The sequence below is a fragment of the Ictidomys tridecemlineatus genome, chromosome 1 (assembly GCF_052094955.1).
Source record: "Ictidomys tridecemlineatus isolate mIctTri1 chromosome 1, mIctTri1.hap1, whole genome shotgun sequence".
NCBI lineage: Eukaryota > Metazoa > Chordata > Mammalia > Rodentia > Sciuridae > Ictidomys > Ictidomys tridecemlineatus.
Genome location: NC_135477.1, coordinates 127,776,126 through 127,795,118, shown reverse-complemented (window position 1 = coordinate 127,795,118; position 18,993 = coordinate 127,776,126). Strand labels below are relative to the sequence as shown.

The 18,993-nt window shown below is 35.1% G+C and overlaps 1 protein-coding gene across 1 annotated transcript in view; it reads right to left on the bottom strand.

Moving 5' to 3' along the window:
* Positions 1-18,993, bottom strand: part of Spink5 (serine peptidase inhibitor Kazal type 5) — a 93,251-nt gene that overhangs the window by 33,466 nt on the left and 40,792 nt on the right. Inside the window, exons 14-17 of the mRNA XM_078047399.1 lie at positions 18,312-18,384; positions 15,402-15,529; positions 12,701-12,749; positions 5,887-6,014 (exon numbers count right to left, since the gene is read on the bottom strand). Of these exons, the coding sequence (XP_077903525.1) occupies positions 5,887-6,014; positions 12,701-12,749; positions 15,402-15,529; positions 18,312-18,384 (378 nt within the window). The remainder of the gene's footprint in view (positions 1-5,886; positions 6,015-12,700; positions 12,750-15,401; positions 15,530-18,311; positions 18,385-18,993) is intronic.

Genomic DNA, 18,993 nt, shown 5'->3' with positions numbered 1-18,993 from the left:
GATGTCTGTCTCATTCCCAAGATTCAGAAAAGTTTTCTGCCATTATTTCACTGGAAAGGTTATTAATGTCATTAGTCTGAATTTCCTCTCCTTCCTGAATGTCAATTATTCTTAGGTTCAGTTTCTTAATATTGTCCCAGATTTATGTACCTAATCATAGTTTCTTATCTGTTGTTTTAATTTTATGTGTATATTCAAAGTCAGCCAACTTGTCTTCAAACTGAAATTTTGTCTTCTACCTGATCTAATCTGTTGAAGAGACTTTCAACTGAATTTTTTATTTCATTGATTGTGCCTTTCATTTCTAAGATATCTGTCTGGGTCTTCCTCAATATTTCTATTTCTTAATTGAGTTTCTCATTCATATCCTATACTTGTTTCCTTATTTTTTTTCACAAAATTTTCTGTGTTCTCTGGTTCGTTGGTCACTTTTATAATCATTCTTTAAATTCTTTATCTTATGTTTCATCCACTCAATCTTTGGAATAAATTGCTGGTAAATTATGAGCCTTATGGTGACACATTCTCTTGTTTCATTTTCATAATTCTTGTGTTCCTATATTGGTATTTGTTCATCTGTTGGGATGGATTTCTCTTCCACTGTTATGTGAAGACCCCCTTAGGGCATAGCTCTCTCTTGATGAAATGTTCCAGAGCATCAGGTTATTATGAATAATAATATTCATAATATTATGAATATTATAATTCATAATTATAATATTCATAATATTATAATTATTATGGAATATTACTTCCAAGGGGGTTTTGTAGATTCCTATGGTTTCTGTGGTGATAGTGTATCTTGACACTTGTTGTGTTAGTGCTTGAGGATCCCACTTTCTCTGTAGATCTCACAATAGTGGGGTCCATCCAGTGGGTCAGATGTTGTATGCAGCAGTATATATAGAGTACATTCTCTGTTATTGCTCTTCTAGGCTTCACAATTCTGTTGTAACAGGGTACAGACATGATCTATATTAAGGTTCCTTATAGGTGTTGTGTCTGCAGGCTCTGTGTTACTTCTCTCTACTGGTGCTGTAGGAGTGAATGTCTGTGAGTGGTTCTAAGGCCACCTCACCATTCTTAGTTGGGACATAGTTATCAGTTTGGGGTTTAGGTCTCTTCCTATCCTATTCAATATTTTTTATAAAAATGAACCTCAAAATTTGAATAATCATAAAGCAAAATTGGTATTAGAAAAATTTCATAAAGACTCCCCTTTCTTTTTTTAAAGGATAAGAGTTTTCTTAGTTTATTTCAGACATGAAACAAACAAAAAATTTATGCTAATGAGATAACTAGAATTCTATTATATAGAAAAATTGCCAAGAAACAAAGTCGGCATTTCTGAGAAAATTACCTTTGCAGCTTCCCTTTTTTCTTTTGCTGTTGATTTTTCTTCTTGTTTACTACAAGGGACAGGAAAATAGAGAGAGAGAAGAAATGGATCTTATTCCAGGAGAGCAGATCTTTCACATTTATAGATTTATCAGTCACTGCTTTGATTATTCTCAAGATCCACCAATAGTACTTTGTCATTGTATTTATAATCAACTATAAAGGTTCACCACACCTGAAGACAATAGTGTTTAAGAGGAACTCCCTTTATCAATGAGTAATCCATTTAACTTCCCAGCATGTGCACTGCAGTAATATTCTCTGATTTGCTTCTGTGGACACTTATATAAAGTGGTAATATTTGGTTTGGGCAGCAATACTGCAGAGTGGTTAAGGGGAAATACTCTGGACTGAGATCATCCTAGGAAAATGAGACATACCTTAGTCTCCCTATGCCTTCCTTGTTTTTAAATGAAGAGCAATAGAGATATAGGACAGGTAGTAAGAATACCTTTCTCATAAGAATGTATGGAGTATTAAATGAGTTGGTACATTTAAGGTCACTAGAACAGTACCTCTTACATCATCAAGTGATTAGCATAAATCATATAAGGGACTGATATCATCAGCATTATCATCATTGTAAGTAAACATTCCAAAAATAAGCATATGATAAGATGAAGTGAGAGCAATAGATCTTTCTATGTTGAACAATTACTAGTGTTGTAAACTGAATTTAGTGGTTGGACCTATAGCATAGCTGGTATATGACACAAATAAATCCTGCTGTATCGAGAAAAAAATTGCATAATTTGTTAAAATGTTTTAATGATTTCTAATCAATACAAGATTTGACTACCCATCAAATTAAAACATTTTTAAAATATGAAAAGATTATTTTCACATGGTATGAAAAAGTGCAAAAAATGAAATGGAGGAAAAAAGATCATCAAGAAACTCAGTAACCTTTGTTAGCATATCCACAAAATATGAGTAATAAAAGTGTTTTTGAATAGAGATTTTGTATTTATTGGAGAATTTTTGTATTTATTGTATTTATTAAAATAGGTTTAAAATGTGTTTTTCATACTTCTTTATGTGAAAACTGATCTAAACAAATTCAAGTTGAATAAATATTTTAATGAGGAATGATCAGAAAAAGCAGCAGAACTGACCACTAGGTGGCAGAATTATTTCCTTGTCTTTAAAAAATGTAGAGAAAAAGAAAAACAGATTGAAAGAAGCCTATGTATAGGCAAATATATCACCAGTAGTTGGTAAAGCCTTGATAAGAGATTATATCCTGAGTATACTAAAGTGAGAAGCATTTTATAATTTTTTACCAACATAAAACATAAACTCAGCTGATTTTCTGCCACTCTTAATTTCACTGGGCCTTCGTTTTTTCATTTGTAACTTGTGATAATATAGAACCTATTTCATATGATTATGATGAAAATTAAATGAGATAATGTGGCAAATCTTATCATATGCCAGACAATTACATCTATTCAATAAATGCTTATTATGATACCTAAGTCATCATCATATTGACTTTCCAAATAGAAAAGATTTTTGGAGTTCAATTGCTCTAACATTATGGGAGAAATCTGATGAATTAGACTGCCCCTACCCCTCATCCAACAGAGAAGACTTTTTGAGATCTTTTGCACAATATGTAGACTGTAATTAATAATATATCATGTATTTCAAAAGAGCTAAAAGAGTATATTTTAAATATTCTAATCACAGAGAGATAAATATATGAGGTGATTATGTTTCTTAGGCTGAATAAATCATTCCACATGTATATCTGTATAAAAATATCACATTATCCTCATAAACTTTAATGTTGAGAAAGTAAATTGGGAAATAATTTTAGTCAAAACATGAGTTAGGGGTAATTGTAGATTCTTGTTTAAGGGTCCATATCATTTAACTTTTTTCACAAACTTCAGGTTCCCTAAAATAGGTAACCAACTTCTACACATGGAAATCATTATCCTTAAGTTATTATCTTTATGTTACTATTCATGTTAAACCCAAATCTTCCTCTCTATACTTCTTATCCATTTTATTTCTATTCCCTAAATTCACACAGAATTGGTGGGAAGAAAAATAGTGAGTAAAAGAAAAAAATCTCATAAAATTTCCATGTAGTACAATGATACTTTACTTGTAATATCATGTATTTTCTTAATTTGACTAATAATATTTCATAGAGTTGAAAATAATTAGTATGATTATCATAGACTAATCTCCAATCAGGATGGAAAATTATAAATTACTTCTGAAATGCCTTATAAGATACAACTCTGCATCTCTTTTGTGAAAAATTGTTTTGACAAATAACTTCTATTCATGAGGATAATGTGATATTTTTATACAGATATACATGTGGAATGATTAATTTATCTCTCTGTGATTAGAATATTTAGATTGTACTCTTTTAGCTCTTCTGAAATACATGATATATTATTAACTACAGTCTCCATATTGTGCAAAAGATCTCAAAAAGCATGCTTCTTAATTGAAATCAGATTCTCTAGTTGAGATTTCCTCATTTCCAACACCCACCCCTTCCCAACCCTGGTCTCTGTCTATTTCTATATGTTAAGTATTTGAGATATCATAAATATATCAGATCACACACTAGTTCACTTTTACATCTTGCTAATGCTGTATCTCTTATGCACTTATAGTCTGAAAGTTCTCCATTTGCTTTTATGATTTGTTGGTACTTTTAAATATGACATTCAAACTAAATTCTACATTGAAGAAGAAAATGCATTATTTCCATAAAAAAGAATTTCCCAGAGCATTTCCCAAGCTCCCTGGTGATGCTCTACTCACAAGAAGGCCTGACACATGGAGCAGGTGTTGCCATGCATTTTCCCATCTGGGCCCCGAATGGGGTCATTCTCTCTGGTGCAAATAAGTTGTCCACTCTTCCAGGATTTGCGGTATTCACTACATAACTTCTAAAAAAATCAAGGAGGAAAGTTGGAGGTGTTAAACAAAGTTTAGATCTGATTTGCAAGAATGAGTGAAATTTAGCTTTTTATTTTTTTAAACTGGAGGTCAACTGTTGGCCTATTTTAGGATACTTCTCAACTTTGAAGGCATGGATATTTTTGAGCGATACTATCAATGGATCCTCAAGCAAGAAAATCACATCTGTACATGCACAGATGCAAACACACAAAAACAACAGCTGTACAAAGGTTTCATAGGGTTTCAGGGAATTCACGTGTTCCCGAATGCCACCTCCTCATCCCCAGATCCATATGCCTCTGACTTATTAGAAAGGGTAGCTCACCTCAAAGGAAGCAGATTGTCTTTTATTTCTTGACGTACTTTCACTCTTTTTCTTTTCCTCTTCTTCTGCTTGGCTAAATGAGAGTGGTTGAAGAAAAGATATGGGAAAGAATCAGAGAATTTTCAGATTGGAAGTAATCTCAGACAAAATCTGAAGTTAATGAACATGTATTAAATTCTTACTGTGTGCCTAAGCCGATGCTCAAACTATGAAATAGGCATGACTTTATGTAGCATGTCATGCTAGACATTGAAAGTATTTACCACCTCTGGTTATTACCACAGTACAAGCAACTGGAATAGATGAGAGGAAAAATCCTATTTCTTTTCCTCCCTGTCACTAGTTAATCTAATGCTTCACTCTGTCAATCTCTCCTTTTAAGAAATTACCTGCATAAACTTAAGGCAAGACCTCTGTAATTGGAAACTATTATTTTGTTGTTGTTGTTTCTTTAAACAGACATTTAAATATTTTTCTCCACATTTATTTTAGAGTGATGTTCAAGAGGGAATTGGCAGTCTAACAAGGAAGGAATTAGAATTGATAAAACTCAGCTTCTCTAATGCCCCACACAGTAGAGCTCCAGCCCTCAGGTTTATCCATAGCACGAACAAACAGAAAGGTCTAGCAAGCTCTGACCTGACTTAACATTTCAGTACAAATGTGGCACATGAACCTGACTCTCAGGGGTTTCCCGCCACACTAATACACTTTTCAAAGTGTGCATTTCATCTGTGTCTAGCACTTTCCCTGAAAGGGTAGACACAATCCTCTCTATTCCACTTCTCTGTCTTCTTCAGGTTATTATAACAATCTTTATGTCTCAGCCCCACACACGTCTGTTCAACTGGATTACCTTAACCCACATCTGAATATACTCACAGAGTGGTAATATACCAGAGGAGGTAGAGGGACCAAAAGGAGCATGCAATCCAGACCATGAAACTTCTGCCCCCTTTTTGTCATAAATAAAGAGTGTCAAGTGTTAAAAACATATCAACACTAAAGGGAGACTTTTCCTTTGACTTAATTAGAAGATAGAAGGAAGACTGCCTTGAGAATAACACTGTCACTGTGTACTTCAGTGGTACTTAATGTCTTTTCCATGTGTTTGTAAGATTTTCTAGTTGACAGTCCATGGTAGATATACTACAGATGTAGGAGGAATCTGAGGCTCAAGATGAACAGTGATGAAAAGAGTCAGAGGGAGAGCTGGGGTGGATACCTACAACACACTAGAACACATGGAACACTTGTTTCCGTGAATTTTGCCATCTGGGCCAAAAACGGGGTTATGCTCCCTGGTGCATATGAGCAGTCCATTTCTCACGTAGTTCCGGAATTCCCTGCAGATTTCCTGGAAAATGAAGAAAATATTTTCTCAGGTCAATTTTCTATCCTTTCTACTTGTGAGGAACAAGTCACTCATAGCAGTACAGACAAAGTGAGGAAAAGTTATAACATATAGCAATAAATCAGTAAAGAAGTTCAAAGCTCCAGTCACACACTCAAAATTGCCCTGGTGTTACATCAGATCTGTAACCATCACCATCATCCTCCTGAGGATGCCTGTAATTATGATGCAGAATCAGGCTGACGAGTTGGGCAGAGTTCAACAGAAAACATGCATGTTTGTGTCGTGACGTATATTTTAATTTATCTGTAAGAGTTATGAAAAACCATGGTGAGGAGAGTCAATGGGCCTATAGGGAAGCCTTCCTAGAGGTGAGAGAGAATTGCTGAGACAAGGTTTGTCTTTAGCAAGCCAAGAAGAGGAAAAACAAGCATGCTCATCTTTATAGATGTGAGCAGAAAAATATGATCCCTGGAGAAAGTGACATCTTTCCTAGAGATGTCCAGGGATGGGGAATGAGGATTTAAATCAGGAGGGTACAATAGGAGAGGAGAGAAGGAGAAAAAGGGTGAGGAACATTGGGAATATCAAAGAGGCCTTGGAAAATCATCAAATATAATAGATGAAACAGATTTTTAGTTTTAAATTACTGATAAGAAACCCTTGTAGCTAACAAAAACATAGTTATTAAAAAAGAGTTGATATCAACTTTTCCCAACTAATGGTTAGGTTCAGACTTTTGTAGTAGTTCTTTAAAAATAGAATTAAAGGCAAATTGTGTATAAGATTACTGTGTGAAACCAGCAAGCTTGTTTATTGTGGGTTCTAAGTGCTTCCCGTATATAGATGTCCTTCTCATTCCCAAGATTCAGAAAAGTTTTCTGCTATTATTTCAGTGGAAAGGTAATTAATGCCATTAGTCTGAATTTCCACTCCTTCTTGAATGCCAATTATTCTTAAGTTTGGTTTCTTAATATTGTCCCAGAGTTATGTACCTAATCATAGTTTCTTATCTATTGTTTTAATTTTTCTTTCTTAATTGATTTTTTTTAAATACAGGACAGTGGAATGCATCACAATTCTTATTACACATATAGAGCACAACTTTTCATATCTTTGTATATCAAGTATGTTCACTGCAATTCATGTCTTTATACATGCACTTTTTTGCATTATAATTCTTATTACACATATATACAATTTTCATATCTCTGTTTGTAAGTTGACACCCACTTCATGTTTTCATACATGTAGTTTGGATAATGCTGTCCATCACATTCCATAGCCCTTGCTAATCCCTTGCCTCCTCCTTTTCCCTCCCACCCCTCTTCCCTATCTAAAATCCATCTATTCCTCCCATGCTCCGCCTTACTACCCCACTATGAGTTAGCCTCCTTATATCAGAGAAAACATTCAGCATTTGTTTTTTGGGGCCTGGCTAATTTCACTTAGCATTATCTTCTCCAATATCTTCCATTTACCTGAAAATGCCATGATTTTATTGTCTTTTATTGCTGAGTAAAATTCCATTGTGTATATATGCCACATTTTTTTATCCATTCATCCACTGAAGGGCATCTAGGTTGGCTCCACAGTTTAGCTATTGTGAATTGTGCTGCTATAAACATTGATGTGGCTATGTCCCTATAGTATGCTGTTTTTTAAGTCCTGAGGAGAGGAATAGCTGGGGTCGTATGGTGGTTCCATTCCCAGATTTCCAAGGAATCTTCATACTGCTTTCTATATTGGCTGCACCAATCTGCAGTCCCACCAGAAATGTATGACCCATATCCTTGCCAACACTTATTGTTGTTTGTCTTCATAATAGCTGCCATTCTGACTGGAGTGAGATATCTTAGACTAGTTTTGATTTGCATTTCTCTGATTCCTAGAGATGATGAACATTTTTTCACATATTTGTTGATTGATTGTATATCCACTTCTGAGAAGTGTCTATTCTGGTCCTTGGCCCATTTGTTGATTGGGTTATTTATTTTTCAGTACTTAACTTTTTGAGTTCTTTATATACCCTAGAGATTAGTGCTCTATCTGATGTGTGAGGGGTAAAAATTTGCTCCCAGGATGTAGGCTCTCTATTCACCTCACAGATTGTTTCTTTTGCTGAGAAGAAACTTTTTAGTTTGATTCCATCTTATTTATTGATTCTTGGTTTAAATTCTTGTGCTATAGGAGTCTTATTAACAAAGTTGGGGCCTAATCCCACATGATGAGAGATTAGGGCCCACTTTTTCTTCTATTAGAAGCAGAGTCTATGGTTTAATTTCTAGGCCCTTGATCCATTTTGAGTTCAATTTTGTGCATAGTAGGAGATATGGGTTTAATTTCATGTTGTTTCATATGGATTTCTAGTTTTCCCAGCACCATTTGTCGAAGATGCTATCTTTTCTTCAGCGCATGCTTTTGGCACCTTTGTGTAATATAAGATAGTTGTAATTTTGTGGGTTAGTCTCTGTGTCCTCTATACTGTAATATTGGTCTACCAACCTGTTTTGGTGCCAGTACCATGCTATTTTTGTTAGTATTGCTGTGTAGTATAGTTTAAGGTCTGGTGTGGCAATGCCACCTGCTTTGTTCTTCCTAAAAAAGGATTGCTTTAGCTATTTTGGGTCTCTTATTTTTCCAGATGAATTCCAAGATTGCCTTTTCTATTTCTATGAGGAATGTCATTGGTATTTTGATCAGAATTGCATTAAATCTGTACAGTGCTTTTGGTCATATGGTTATTTTGATAATATCAATTCTGCTTATTCAAGAGTAAGGTAGATCTTTCCATCTTCTAAAGTCTTCTTTGATTTCTCTCTTTAGGATTCTGTAGTTTTCATTGTATAGCTCTTTCTCCTCTTTCATTAAGTTGATTCCCAAGTATCTTTTTTTTAAGGTTATTGTGAATGGGGCAGTTTTCCTCATTTCCTTCTCATAGGATTTGTCACTGATATAGAAATGACTTTGATTTATAGTTGTTGATTTTATATCCTGCTACTTTGCTGAATTCATTTATTAGTTCTAGAAGTTTTCTGGTGAAAAATTTTTTGGGTCTTCTAGGTATAGAATCATATCATCAGAAAATAGTACTAATTTAAGTTCTTCTTTTCCTATACATATCCCTTTTATTTCTTTAGTCTGTCTAATTGCTCTGGCCAGTGTTTCAAGAACTATGTTGAATAGAAGTGGTGAAAGACAGCATCCCTGTCTTGTTCCAGTTTTTAGAGGGAATGCTTTCAATTTTTCTCTGTTTAGAATGATGCTGGCCTGAGGCTTAGCGGAGATAGCCTTTATGATGTTGAGATATGTTCATGTTATCCCTAGTTTTTTCTAGTGTTTTGAACATAAAGCCGTGCTTTATTTTGTCAAATGCTTTTTCTGCATCTATTAAGATGATCATATGATTCTTATCTTTAAGTCTATTGACATGATGAATTACATATATTGATTTCCGTATGTTGAACCAACCTTGAATCCCTGGGATGAATCCCACTTGATCATAATGCACAATCTTTTGATATGCTTTTTAATTCGATTTGCCAGAATTTTATTGAGAAATTTGCATCTATGTTAATTAGTGATATTGGTCTGAAGTTTTCTTTCTTTGATGTGTCTTTGCCTGGTTTTAGGATCAGGTGATATTGGCCTCATAGAATGAGTTTGGAATTACTGCCTCTTTTTCTATTTCCTGAAATAAATTGAAAAGTATTGGTTCTTCTTTAAAGGTCTTGTAGAACTCAGCTGTGTATCCATCCAGTCCCAGGGCTTTTCTTGGTTGGTAAGCTTCTGATGGCTTCTTCTATTTCCTCACTTGAAATTGCTCTGTTTAAATTGTGTATATCTTCCTGACTCAATGTGGACAAATCATATGATTTAAGAATTTTGTCGATGCCTTCAATATCTTCTATTTTATTGGAGAATAAGATTTCAAAATAATTTCTAATTATCTTCTGTATTTCTGTAGTGTCTGTTGTGATATTACCTTTTTCATCACATATGCTGGTAATTTGAGGTCTCTCGATCCTTCTCTTCATTTGCATGGCTAAGGGTATGTCAATTTCATTTATTTTTTCAATAAATAAATTGTTTTATCAATTTTTAAAATTATTTATTGTTTCATTTTTATTGATTTTGGCTCTAATTTTAATTATTTCTTGCTTTCTACTGCTTTTGCTGTTTTTTCTTCTTTTTCTCGGGCTTTAAGATGTAGTGTAAGGTCATTTATTGTTGACTTTTTCTTCTTTTAAGGAATAAACTCCATGCAATGAATTTTCCTCTTAGTACTGCTTTCATAGTGTCTCAGAGATTTTGATATGTTGTGTCTATGTTCTCATTTACTGCTAAGAATTTTTAAATCTCCTCCTTAATGTCTTCTGTGACCCATTGTTGATTCAGTAGCATATTGTTTAGTCTCAAGGTAATGGAGAAATTTTTATTTTTTATTTTGTCGTTGATTTCCAATTTCATTCCATTATGATCTGATAAAATGCATGGTAGTATTTCTACTTTTGTGTACTTGCTAAGAGTTGCTTTGTGGCATAGTATATGGTCTTCTAAGTGGTCTACTCTGTTGGAAATGCTTTAATTTGAGTTTTTTATTTGGTTTATTATTTCTTTCATTTCAAGTATTTCTGTTTTTTTAACCTCTCCCTTTTGAGGTGATCTTTTGCTTCTTGCAATTGTTTATGTAGCTTTAACTGCCTGTATTTGTTTTCTTATGTCTTCTTTGAAATCCCAAATCATTTTTACCATGTATATCCTGAAATCTTTCTCTGTCAATTTTTATGCTGTAGTTGCCAATGCTTCTAATGATGATATGTTGTTTTGATTTGTTTGTGGTACTTTCTTCCCTTTTTATGTTGCTCATGCTCTAGACTTTAGCCCCCTCCCCTCTCTTATCAGATCCCAACTGTGGACCTCTCACCCCCAAGCTCACACCAGGTGGCTGGCGCCCTGGTCACACCGCACTCCTGTCCAACTGAGAGCTGTGTTTGTGAAAGGTGGCCACTGTCCAGAGTTATCGGCACTGGGGAGGGGGATGGATTGGATATCAGGTACCTGTTCAAATAGGGAACCAATCTGATACCCACACCTATTACAAAATGCTGAGGAAGGTTTTCCAACATGGAGTTGGACTGCTTCCAGTGCAAGGGTGTCTGGTGATGTGGGGGGAGGTGGGCGATGGCCTTGTGCTGTGGATAGGTAGCAGCAGAGTGACCTGCGTGGGAGCAGAGTGCAGTCTGGAGTTCTGCAGAGGTGGTGATAGTTGGTTCTGCTAAGCTGCTGGTGAGTCATGCTGCTAGAACTGCAGGCTTTGGGTCCAGAGTCCAGAGACTTACTCGAGCGCAGAGGCTCTGATTTCTGCACTGGTGGTCCCAGCACTGGTGATTTCTGTGAGAATCTGCTGTATAGGGGTCTTCTTATACTCTCTGAGATGTTGTATTCCGTCTAGGAGAGACCTTGTGGAGAAGCTGCCTGTCTGCTTTCTTCATTTCTTGCCACAGAACAGCCAGAAACAGGACTTCATCTATTCTGCCATCTTCCCACCATCCTGTTGTTGTAATTTTATCTGTATATTCAAAGTCAGCCAACTTGTCTTCAAACTGAGATTCTGTCTTCAACCTGGTCTAATCTGTTGAAGAGACTTTCAACTGGATTTTTTATTTCATTGATTGTGCCTTTCATTTCTAAGATATCTGTTCAGGTCTTGGTCAATATTTCTATTTCTTAACTGAATTTCTCATTTATATCCTATATTTATTTCCTTATTTTTTTTTCACACAATTTTCTGCGTTCTCTGTTTCATTGGTCACTTTTATAATCATTCTTTAAATTATTTATCTTCTGTTTCATCCACTCAATCTTTGGAATAAGTTACTGGTGAATTGTGAGCCTTATGGTGACACATTCTCTTGTTTTGTTTCATTTCCATAATTCTTATATTCCTAAGTTGGTATTTGTGCATCTGTTGGGATGGATTTCTCTTCCACTATTATGTGAAGGCCCTTTTAGGGCATAGCTCTCTCTTGATGAAATGTTCCAGAGCATCATGTTATTATGAATATATTTCCAAGGGGGTTTGTAGCATAGATTCCTTATTGTTTCTGTGTTGATAGTGTATCTTGACACTTTATTGTGTTACTGCTTGAGGATCCCACTTTCTCTGTAGATCTCACAATAGTGGGGTCCATCCAGTGGGTCAGATATATTGTATGCAGCAGTGTATATGGAGTACATTCTCTGTTATTGCTCTTCTAGGCTTCACAATTCTGTGAAGGTATGAACATGATCTATATTGAGGTCCCTGGTAGGTGTGCTGTCTACAGTCTCTGTGTTATTCTCTCTGTTGCTGCTGTAGGAGTGAATGTCTGTGAATGGTTCTAAGGTCACTTCACCATTCTTACTTAGGACATTGTTATCAGTTTGGGGTTTAGGTCTCCCTCTAACCTTTGAATACTCATTTTTTTTAATAAAAATGAACCTCAAAATTTGAATAATTATGAAGTAAAATTTGTATTAGAAAAATTTCATAAAAACTTCTCTTTCTTTTTTTAAAGGATAAGAAGTTTTCTTAGTTTATTTCAGACATGAAACAAACAGAAACAATTTACGATAATGAGATAACTAGAATGTTACTGTAAAGAAAAATTGCCAATGCACAGAATCAACATTTCTGAGAAAATTACCTTTGCAGCTTCCCTTTTATCTTTTGCTTTTCCTTTTTCTTCTTGTTTACTACAAGGGATGGGAAAAAAAGAGAGAGAGAAGAAATGGATCTTATTCCAGGAGAGCAGACCTTTCACATTCATAACTAATTCATAGATTGATAATCCATTGCTTTGTCTATTCTCAAGATCCATCCATAGTACTTTGTCCTTTTATTTATAATGAACTAGAAATGTTCACCACACCTCAAGATAAAAGTGTGCAAGAGGAAGTCCCTCTATCAATGAGTAATCCATTTAACTTCCCAGCATGTGCACTGCAATAATACTCTCTGATTTGCTTCTGTGGTCACTTTTATAAAGTGGTAATATTTGGTTTGGGTGGCAGTAGAGCAGAGTGGCTACAGGGGAAATACTCTGGAATGAGATCATCCAAGGAGAATGAGATGCACCTTAGTCTCCCTATGCCTTCCTTGTTTATAAACGAAGAGGCAATAGAGGTATAGGACAGGTAATAAGAATACCTTTCTCATAGGAATGTTTGGAGTATTAAATGAGTTGGTACATATAAAGTCACTAGAATAGTAATTCTTACATCATATGTAGTGATTTATGCAGTGATTAGCATAAATGATATAAGGGACTGATATCATCAGCATTATCATCATTGTAAGTAAACATTCCAAAAATAAGCATATGATAAAATGAAGTGAGAGCAATAGATCTTTCTATGTTAGACAATTACTAGTGTTGCAAACTGAATTTAGTGGTTGGACCTATAGCATGGCTGGTATATGACACAAACAAATTCTGCTGTATACAGAAAAAAAATTGCATAATTTGTTAAAATGTTTTAATGATTTCTAATCAATACAAGATTTGACTATCCATCAAATTAAAACATTTTTAAAAGATGAAAAGATTATTTTCACATGGTATGAAAAACTGCAAAAAGTGACAATGGAGGAAAAAAGATCATCAAGAAACTCAGTAACCTTTGTTAGCATATCCACAAAATATGGGTAATAAAAGTGTTTTTGAATAGAGATTTTGTATTTATTGGAGAATTTTTGTATTTATTGTATTTATTAAAATAGGTTTAAAATGTGAGATTTTCATACTTCTTTATGTGAAAACTGACCTAAACATATCCAAGTTGTCTAAATATTTTAATGAAGAATGATCAGAAAAGGCAGAACTGACCACTAGGTGGCAGAATTATTTCCTTGTCTTTGAAAAGTGATTGCAGAGGAAAAGAAAAACAGATTGAAACAAGCCTATGAATAGGTAAATATATCACCAGTAGTTGGTAAAGCCTTGATAAGAGATTACGTCCTGTCTACACTACAGTGAGAAGCATGTTATAATTTTCTTTACCAACATGGAACATAACCTCAGCTGATTTTCTGCCATTCTCAACTTCACTGGACCTTTGTCTTTTCATCTGTAACTTGTGACAATATAGTACCTATTTCATATGATTATGATGAATATATTATGAGATTATGTGGCAACTATTATCACATACCAGCCAATTACATCTATTCAATAAATGCTTATTATGATACCGAAGTCATCATCGTATTGACTTTCCAAATAGAAAAGATTTTTAGAGTTCAATTGCTCTAACATTATGGGAGAAATCTGATGAATTATACTGGCCCCAACAGAGAAAACTGAGTAACCAAATACCTGCCAAGAAATTAAATTGTTAAATACTTTTTGTCAAAAAATGAGTTTGGGAAATTGTAGATTCTTGCTTAAGGGTTCATATCATTTCACTTATTTCACAGTCAAACTTCAGGTTCCCTAAAATAGGTAACTGACTTCTACACATGGAAATAATAATCCTTAAGTCATTATCTTTATGTTATTATTCATGTTAAACTCAAATCTTTACTCTATACCTCTTATCCATTTTAGTTCTAGTCCCTAAATTCACACAGAATGAGTGGGAAGAAAAATAGTGAGCAAAAGAAAAAAAAACTCATAAAATTTCTATATATTACAATGATACTTTACCTGTAATATCATGTATTTTCTTAGTTTGACTAATAATATTTCAGAGACTGAAAATAATTAGTATGATTGTCATAGATACTCTCTAATCTGGATAGGAAATTTTAGATAACTTCTGAAATGCCTTATCAGATACCACTCTGCATCTCTTTTTTGAAAAATTGTTTTAATTGACAAATAATTTATATTTATGAAGATAATGTGATATTTTTATATGGATATACATGTACAATCATTAAATCAGTCTAAGAAACATAATCACCTCATATATTTATTTCTCTGTGATTAGAATATTTAAAATGTACTCTTTTAGCTCTTTTGAAATACATATTAACTACACTCTCCATATTGTGCAAAAGTTCTCAAAAAGTATGCCTGTTAATTGAAATCGGGTCTTTTAGTTGAGATTTCCTCATTCCCAACACCCATTCTTCCCCACCCCGGTCTTCTCTACTTCTGTAAGTTTGATATTTGAGATGACTTATATAAATAAGATCACACACTAGTTCACTTTTACATCTTGCTTATGCTGTATCTCTTATGCACTTATAGTCTGAAAGTTCTCCATTTGCTGTTACAATTTGCTAGTACTTTTAAATATGGCATTCAAACTGAATTCTACATTGAAGAAGAAAGTGCATTTTTTCCATTAAAACAGTTTTCCCAAAGCATTTCCCAAGCTCCCTGGCGATGCTCTACTCACAAGAAGGCCTGACACATGGAGCAGGTGTTGCCATGCATTTTCCCATCTGGGCCCCGAATGGGGTCATTCTCTCTGGTGCAAATAAGTTGTCCATTCTTCCAGGATTTGCGGTATTCACTACATATCTTCTATAGAAATCAAGGAGGAAAGTTGGAGGTGTTAAACACAATTTATATCTGATTTCAAGAGTGAGTGAAATTTAGTCTTTATTTTTTAAACTGGAGGTCAAATGTTGGCCTATTTTAGGATACTTCTCAACTTTGAAGGCATGGATATTTTTGAGCGATACTATCAATGGATCCTCAAGCAAGAAAATCACATCTGTACATGCACAGATGCAAACACACAAAACAGCTGTACAAAGGTTTCATAGGGTTTCAGGGAATTCACGTTTTCCCAAGGCCACCTCCTCATCCCCAGGTTCATATGCCTCTGACTTATTCAAAAGGGTAGCTCACCTCAAAGGAATCAGATTGTCTTTTATTTCTTGACAAACTTTCCCTCTTTTTCTTTTCCTCTTCTTCTGCTTGGCTAAATGAGAGTGGTTGAAGAAAAGATATGAGAAAGAATCAGAGAATTTTCAGATTGAAAGTAATCTGAGACAAAATCTGACAGTTAATTAGCATGTATTAAATTCTTACTGTGTGCCTAAGTCTGTGCTCATACTATGAAATAGGCATGACTTTATGTAGTAAAACTGTTACTTTAACCCATTTTTTTCTAATAAGAAAGCAGACAGAATTCCTAACTTATCCAAGGACAGAACTGTAAGTGCAAGTGAAGAATTTAGACCCTGGGTCAGAGAGGGTTTTCTAAACTTCCAGTGCTCAGTACTGTATCTATGATGACTATCCAGCCTTTGCTTTAATCTGTCATTTAATGCCTTTACCTATATCATCCTTGACACTCAATGGTAAGTCATTCCATTTTTGGAATCATCAAACTGTTGGGAAGTTCTTCCTGGCATTGAGCTGGAGCCTGTCTTCCAGAGCTTTTACTCACTGGTCTCAATTGCACCCATGGAGACAACCTAGAAAAGTCCCATTCAACTTCTTGGATCTTTCAAAACTGTGACTCTTCCCTGGTCTAAGTGTAAGGACATGGTTTTTATATGTTTCTCCAATGAGGCAGTTTCTTCAACTATGTTTTAATTCTTGTAGTTCCCTAGAGAAGTAGTTCCTCTCCAAGTTGAACATCAAAGGAAGCAGAGAGGACAGCTAGGCTGTGACTCTACTTACAAGAAGGCCTGACACATGGAGCAGGTGTTGCCATGCATTTTCCCATCTGGGCCCAGAATGGGTTCTTCCTCTCTGGTGCAAAAAAGTTGTCCATTCTTCCAGGATTTGCGGTATTCACTACATATCTTCTAAAGAAACCAAGGAGGAAAGTTGGAGGTGTTAAACAAAGTTTAGATCTGATTCCAAGATTGAATGAAATTTAGCCTTTTATTTTTTAAACTGGAGGTCAACTGTTGGCCTATTTTAGGATACTTCTCAACTTTTAAGGGATACTATCAATGGATCCTCAAGCAAGAAAATCACATTTGTACACACACAGATGCAAACACAGGAAAACAACAGCTATACAAAGGTTTCATAGGGTTTCAGGGAATTCACGTTTTCCCAATGCCACCTCCTCATCCCCAGGTTCATATGCCTCTGACTTATTCAAAAGGGTAGCTCACCTCAAAGGAATCAGATTGTCTTTTATTTCTTGACAAACTTTCCCTCTTTTTCTTTTCCTCTTCTTCTGCTTGGCTAAATGAGAGTGGTTGAAGAAAAGATATGAGAAAGAATCAGAGAATTTTCAGATTGAAAGTAATCTCAGACAAAATCTGACAGTTAATTAGCATGTATTAAATTCTTACTGTGTGCCTAAGTCTGTGCTCATACTATGAAATAGGCATGACTTTATGTAGTAAAACTGTTACTTTAACCCATTTTTTTCTAATAAGAAAGCAGACAGAATTCCTAACTTATCCAAGGACAGAACTGTAAGTGCAAGTGAAGAATTTAGACCCTGGGTCAGAGAGGGTTTTCTAAACTTCCAGTGCTCAGTACTGTATCTATGATGACTATGCAGCCTTTGCTTTAATCTGTCATTTAATGCCTTTACCTATATCATCCTTGACACTCAATGGTAAGTCATTCCATTTTTGGAATCATCAAACTGTTGGGAAGTTCTTCCTGGCATTGAGCTGGAGCCTGTCTTCCAGAGCTTTCACCCACTGGTCTCAATTGCACCCATGAAGACAACCTAGAAAAGTCTCCTTTAACTTCTTGGATCTTTCAAAACTGTGACTCTTCCCTGGTCTAAGTGTAAGGACATGGTTTTTATATGTTTCTCCAATGAGGCAGTTTCTTCAACTATGTTTTAATTCTTGTAGTTCCCTAGAGAAGTAGTTCCTCTCCAAGTTGAACATAAAAGGAAGCAGAGAGGACAGCTGGGCTGTGACTCTACTTACAAGAAGACCTGACACATGGAGCAGGTGTTGCCATGCATTTTCCCATCTGGGCCCAGAATGGGTTCTTCCTCTCTGGTGCAAAAAAGTTGTCCATTCTTCCAGGATTTGCGGTATTCACTACATATCTTCTAAAGAAACCAAGGAGGAAAGTTGGAGGTGTTAAACAAAGTTTAGATCTGATTCCAAGATTGAATGAAATTTAGCCTTTTATTTTTTAAACTGGAGGTCAAATGTTGGCCTATTTTAGGATACTTCTCAACTTTTAAGCGATACTATCAATGGATCCTCAAGCAAGAAAATCACATTTGTACACACACAGATGCAAACACAGGAAAACAACAGCTATACAAAGGTTTCATAGGGTTTCAGGGAATTCACGTTTTCCCAATGCCACCTCCTCATCCCCAGGTTCATATGCCTCTGACTTATTCAAAAGGGTAGCTCACCTCAAAGGATTCAGATTGTCTTTTATTTCTTGACAAACTTTCCCTCTTTTTCTTTTCCTCTTCTTCTGCTTGGCTAAATGAGAGTGGTTGAAGAAAAGATATGAGAAAGAATCAGAGAATTTTCAGATTGAAAGTAATCTCAGACAAAATCTGACAGTTAATTAGCATGTATTAAATTCTTACTGTGTGCCTAAGTCTGTGCTCATACTATGAAATAGGCATGACTTTATGTAGTAAAACTGTTACTTTAACCCATTTTTCTCTAATAAGAAAGCAGACAGAATTCCTAACTTATCCAAGGACAGAACTGTAAGTGCAAGTGAAGAATTTAGACCCTGGGTCAGAGAGGGTTTTCTAAACTTCCAGTGCTCAGTACTGTATCTATGATGACTATCCAGCCTTTGCTTTAATCTGTCATTTAATGCCTTTACCTATATCATCCTTGACACTCAATGGTAAGTCATTCCATTTTTGGAATCATCAAACTGTTGGGAAGTTCTTCCTGGCATTGAGCTGGAGCCTGTCTTCCAGAGCTTTTACTCACTGGTCTCAATTGCACCCATGGAGACAACCTAGAAAAGTCCCATTCAACTTCTTGGATCTTTCAAAACTGTGACTCTTCCCTGGTCTAAGTGTAAGGACATGGTTTTTATATGTTTCTCCAATGAGGCAGTTTCTTCAA